The sequence below is a fragment of the Opisthorchis viverrini genome, assembly GCF_000715545.1.
Source record: "Opisthorchis viverrini unplaced genomic scaffold opera_v5_23, whole genome shotgun sequence".
Taxonomy (NCBI): domain Eukaryota; kingdom Metazoa; phylum Platyhelminthes; class Trematoda; order Opisthorchiida; family Opisthorchiidae; genus Opisthorchis; species Opisthorchis viverrini.
The window spans coordinates 1,400,886-1,407,202 of NW_008751679.1; the positions used below are offsets into that span (position 1 = coordinate 1,400,886).

The 6,317-nt window shown below is 43.3% G+C and overlaps 1 protein-coding gene across 1 annotated transcript; it reads left to right on the forward strand.

The window, feature by feature from the left end:
• Positions 1–3,449: 3,449 nt before the first annotated feature.
• T265_02031 (hypothetical protein) lies at positions 3,450–5,886 on the forward strand (the record flags this gene model as incomplete). Its single annotated transcript, XM_009166179.1, has 3 exons — positions 3,450–3,579; positions 5,062–5,147; positions 5,788–5,886. The coding sequence occupies 3 exons, from the start codon at positions 3,450–3,452 to the stop codon at positions 5,884–5,886; spliced, it is 315 nt and encodes a 104-aa protein (XP_009164443.1).
• Positions 5,887–6,317: the final 431 nt, after the last annotated feature.

Consider the following 6,317-nt stretch of genomic DNA (forward strand, 5'->3'; position numbering starts at 1 on the left):
AGAGGATGCAATTTTGTAGGCACTCTTGAGGAAGGCACAGCCGCTGCTGTGTATGGACATGTCCGAAACCGAAAAGATGGGAGATCACTGATAAAAATGGAAGGCATCGGGATAATCAGTCACACCACCAGGAGCAGAATAAAACGGAACACAAACAGCGAACGAACCAAATTCTTCAGTACCAGGGTATCCTACCAACTAATCGAATGCAAGGCAAACGAACCGCAATGCAATACAAATCACAAGCAAACCAACTTACTTTTGGGACAGTTGGCCTCAGTTACTCAGTCACTGCAAGAGCAAGCTGATACTCTTTAAATGGCATATAAAATCACACAGCTAAGAAGTAACTGTCCACTAAACTGTTCACTGATGATGTCACCCAGTGTGTTAACGAAGATGGTTTAGGCCATCTTAAAGAAATACACTCATTTGCAAATCAGTGTTTGCAAATGAGTGAATTTCTCGAAAACAGTCCAATTTGGGTTCAAGTAGAACATAAGGTTGACGGAAACTCGGGGATTGTGCCTACCTGATGAGCCCTAAGAGGAGCAAGACCGGTCAAATGGACTGTCGAAGAGTTTTCAGCAACCTTTTGAGTATTATCCTTTTATGGTGCAGGCTGGTTTACATCCTCGGCGAAGAAAGTAACAGCCACCCAACTCTCACGGTTTCTGTGATACGACAACACATCGGTCACATTTTGGTAGGACCATGTGTTCTAATACCTAATTTCTCTGTTTTGTCCACAGATCATCCCCGACAGTTCCATAGTTTTGGCGTGTTCCTCATGGTCAATTAGGTAACATTATTGGGAATTCAGAAAAGTCTAACTACCCTACTACTGATGAGGCGTGCGAGTAGTGCCTTCTCGTGAATCCGCTTTGCGTCTCTTGAAAAGTGAGATCTACTACGGGCTTTGTGGAGTCGCTTTGCAGCATTTGCTTGCATTTGAGTAACAGTCAATGAATATTCAGGAAAGTTCAGGAAGGCATGTTCAAGGAGAAGATGGATATTCAGTTTTGTAAACAAGATGCATATGAGAGCTTTGCTCCCCTATCCAATGGTCTGTAACTGCTCAGTTGGTGTTTCTCTGATAAACAACTCCGCAGCGAAGGCCTTCTTGCTTTCATCATAACAACAAATCAATGAATTGGCAGCCTAATGATGCTGTGTTGTCACTGCGTTTGGTATTGGATAAGTGGATAGGATTAACAACGAAATTGCACAAGTGATATGGCTCGGGATGAGTAACCGAAACACTAGATCAACTTATATGACATTCAATAATCGTATACCAGGCATCATAAGAAGAAGAACCGTCATCTGACAGCTCGGAATTCTGTCTCAAAGAAGAGCTACTTGTAAGCGAAAATTAAACCGGGCAAAAGTCCCACGTAACTCTCCTAGTGCTAGTCACCAGTGGATGACTCTGTCAGACTGCTTCTTAAGACGCCTCATTTCTTGAGCAGTTCCAAGGAAAAAAGCCACGTTCCTATCATCCAGGAATTTATTCCACGTCCTCACATCCTGTGCAGTTTATAACAGAATTTCACAGATATTCAGCAACTGGTTGAATAATCATAGAATTTTGCGTCTGTTGATCCTGGAGTGAAGCAATGAACTATCAGATTTGTTCATGCTGTCACACAAAGAGTATTGACCATATGTGCACACCAAAGTTTCCTGGTGATCACGACGCTATCGATCCACAACTTGTGTCATCATAATCATCATTGTCAGCTGTCATAACCGCGTACTCGCCGAACAGTGGTTGTAGCTGCCGCAGTTTCGTTCACCGATGTTTGGGGGGGGTTGGAAAAGGAGCTATACATTGAAGGCAATAGCTTGGATGCACGAGCGCCATTGAGGGCGCGACTGGGCCATGTCTGACAATGTCTCTAGCCATTGATGTGGACTGTCTCGGGGTCCCCATCCAGGAAGACGGCAGTGACCAGCGCAGCTGAGTTTGCTGGTAATTGCTCATTTGGTTTGCTGTTGACTTCTCACCAAGATGTGCTCTCAATTGAAGCTTCTTTTGCAAAAGGGGTTAGTGTTTTCGAACCCTTAAGTACAAATCGTGTTACGATACCTAAGATTATTGCACAAACCATGGTAAATTTTCTCTACTTATCGTGCGCCGTCTCGAAACTATTCTGCCGTAATCAACAAGCATACTGAATTGAGATAAATTCCCTACAACTGTGAGCTTTCAACCTGCCGTTTTTTTTCGGAAAAGCAGTATATATGTAGGTGAAACACGAGTGCACCTCTTTTTCAACAGCTGTAGTGTACCTGTCAGAACTTGTACAACAAACCCGTTTTTCAGCTCCCCTGGCGCCATGAATAGTAACCACAGGTTTTCTTATCACTAGTTGGAATCGGTAGGACATCGGAAAACTTCCATTTATCTCGGAGATCTGCAAAAACTGCAAAACTGGCGTGGAGTCTGAGAGTCACGTGAATTCGGTTAGGGGACCAAACGAACAGGAGCGGCGGCGGCCCAAGTAATTAACTTTCTAAAATGTTGAAATTTGGAGCAATTTGTTTCATTTAGGGTGCTGAGTGATAGCAAAAGAAGGAAGTGCATCCTGACGACAGATGGCCGGTTCAATATATGTAATATCGCGCAAGGTTTCGGAAATTCAAAACGAATTAAGGACTACTTATCAACCGTAATTTGTATGAATCAAAGGCACCAATACTTGTGAAATTTTTAGTCACGGTAACACATCCATTGTCGAAATTTGGTCCTCTAAAACAATAAAGCAATCGGCAGTAAAATACTTTTATACATAGCCAGTTTGTGAATACGAACCCCTTCAGGAACGGATAAATTACTTGATATTCTGATTCGATAGGAATCATGTGGGCATTCGACAACGGAAAACGTATTCGGGGAGCAAACAGTTGCTGATATGGTCACTGGCTATAACGTCTCTAAGTAAAGTGACGATATCAGCCAACTTCACTACAGACAGGCAACCGAGTCACTGTGAATAGACCAAATAAACTATTCCTAAAATGGTAATATTCGATTTTGTGGGCAGTCGACGGAACAACGGCTTGGGTAAACCTTCAGGCTAAAAAGAGCCGAATAGCCGTTCTTGTGGTGAATCTGGCAAGAAAATCTTAAGCGCTCAACCCGGCGGTGTGCGTTGATCGCACCTGTCATTTCGACACATTGACACTTAGTGAAGCTGTTTTAACGAATAAATTTATTCTGCGAAATACACTCATCACTTTGGTTTTGACAGGAAACTCACCTGGAACACAGCTGAATCTCTTGCTTATGATGTTTTACGCAGCATCTTAAGCTACGGTGTCTGGGTGGAAACGCAAGTACAGCACCATTTTCTACGGAAAAAATCACCACACGGGTTTCAACTCCTAACCTGGAGGATTAGGGGATTGTGTTCTTCAGAACTCTAACCACTGACCAACCTGGTATGAGAGACTCTGCAAGTGTCAGACGGATAGCCCCCAATATAGCTCAATGGGTCGCTGAGGTAAACAAACCGTCACACCACAGTAAGGTTTGGTCTATTCTTGACGGTCACGTGTTGACTGACTCCCCGAGTGACTACTTCTCAGAATGAAGTAATATCTTCCAAACTTTTTATAGGTTGTTAGTCATATAAGCCTCTGAAATCGGTCAGAAAAGACTAAAAACAGTTCAAAGCCGCTTCATCCTTATTGAAAATCACCGGTTGTGGACGTCTTACCAATCCCGGGGAATATTCGATTATATTGACGATGACCAAGTACCAGAGCTGCGTGACTCTTTCAAGGATTCAGCAATAATTTAGGTGGATATGTTGCTTGTTCATCCCGAATTTACAATTTATTACGACTGCTACGCTAACCATAGTCGATAGCTAAACTTTGTAAAGCACTGACCATTTATCCCCATGCTTTCAAATTGAGGAAAAGAAGCTAAAACGGTACGTCATGTAACGGTGAGGCGCAAATAGACATTTTTTTAAAAAAAAACTATGGGAGCTATCCAGTTTATAGGGAAATCATGATCAGTCCTCTCACTGATTCCTTGATGGTGCGGAAAACGACAGCCTGCTATCGTTTGTTGTTTTTACTCCTCGTGCACGCGTCAGACATGGATAATCTTGGTACGCTGGTACGAGTGGATCAGTTACGCACGTCTATCTGCATCCCTTGCGCAAACGCCACAAATCAAAAGCCTTAAGTATATAGATGATTCCTGGTATTTTTGCCTCTGTCTGTGAACCATTCGGCACTTTTGGTTGGTGACCTTTTCAATGCGTTCGCAGCCATCATTGTGGAGGGATTTTGAAATAAATCCAACTTCATTCTACTGAATGGAAAATGCCTCTGGCGAGATTCGTTTCCACATGTGCCCGTGAATCCTACACGGATATTCACAGAAGCCACTGGCGATGAATATCTGGGCATTTCAAAGTTGTCTCACTAGTTATCCATCGTGTGATTTGTCCATGTGGAAAAGAATCTTAATTAATCCAGGAAATACATCAGGTTTGTACTCACCCCTTGCGCTGATGGATTCCACTTCTTGCTTAGTTCTACGGATGACGCGGTAATTTTGCGTCCAAACCTTTAACAACGTAAAGGTGGATGGCGGGGAAAGAATATGTAACAGTCATGTATGTTGTGTCCATGTGTATTCTGAACAAGCTCACGGACCCCAGATTGAGCTAGCTAAATGGATGCCACCGCAAGGTGCTTCCCAAGGTGAGAATGTGTCAGAGCAGCCTGGACAAACGCTAAAATACCCGTGCCCTATGATACCACCAAGTGTGCCTATCTGTCTCATGTATGGATCATTCAGCCAGTTTGTACTGCAATCACCCCATCTGTGAAGTTCGCAAGCTCTGAAAAAATTGGAATTGTTTACTATAGAAGCATGCATTTACGCTTGTTGGAGGCAAACCCCTGTGGTTTTCCTCAACAAGATTGCTTTCATTGAGTTTGTTTGCCCTTGAAATTGATCCCAGGCTCCACTGACCGTTTTGCAAATTCTTTGATGCAAATGAATGTTCTTCTATTCATTTCACTTCTCATAAGCATTTTACTACGATGAACGACACAGTATTGGTGATTGCCGTCCAACTGTCCGGAAAGCCCGTATTGTAACTAATGCGTCGCTGCCCGTTAGTTGCAGCAAAACTTCAAAGTCGTTTTTGGGTCTTTTCGGCAACAGGACAGACATCAGACGCCATTATTCAAATCCCGAAAGGAATTCCTCTCCTTTTTGAAAACCACTGATATATGCCGCATTAGTCGTCACAAAAATGCTGTCTAGACAAGGGTTAGTGTTCACCAAAACGAATTCCAGTCATCCGTTGAATGAGTGGATCTAGATAAAAGAAATAAAGCCTCAGCATAACCGCATCCATGACTAGTATTGTAAAGGAAATCCTGGTTTCTCAGTGTATTTATGTATGGTTACTTTACCCTGAATTTTTCCGTGGTTGAACGTGTGTCATAGTCTTTAAATTGCTGATTATTCTTAACGATTAACCCACAATACCAATCCCTCCAAAGTTGAATTTATCAGGGCGACTCACCTTAATCAAGGTGAGTCACTTGGTCCTAGAAGTGTTACACACTGTAGGTTTGGCCTGAAAAAGTAGAAAAAATTGGAAGGTTCGCCGTCGATCGCGCCCCACGACACTGAAATTTCAGGTACTGGAGGTTGAGGAACTTTGTAGAATGCATACTCACATGACTCACGTTTGAACGCTCGTCCTATTGTCCTGGCGCAGTCATTCTGGTGTGCCCACACCAAAGGGGAAGCACTGGACTGGAGGTTCGCTATTATTAGAGCTCATCAGAAGTGCATATCCAGTGACCATACCGGGGTTTGAACTCCACACATCTGACGTATGAGGTGAACATATTACCACTACTCCACACCGGACTCATCCAAATTTTTACGTCTGAACAGGCAAACATGTTCGCGTTTGTGAGCGAAACGCCCGATGCCTCGAACGACGATACAGTAACATATCTTGGTTGTGTCGATCCATTGGCCCGCCAGTCAGGAATTCCCAGTCAGCTAGTGCCACATATGTTTGGAACCTACTGGAGGCATTTCGGTGTTGGTTGTTTCGGGGTTTTGTTTGAACTACCGTCTCCCTGTTCTTGGGCAATCATCCTCTGAAATTTAACATCACTGACCTCATTTATGAGTATGATAATATGTATATTCCAGACCAATATATTCAGCTTTCATCAGGTGTCGGGAAGGTCAGATTCGCGAATGTGACCTCAGAACACCCGAAACCTACTGTTCCACCAAAATCTCAACAGGAAAGCCG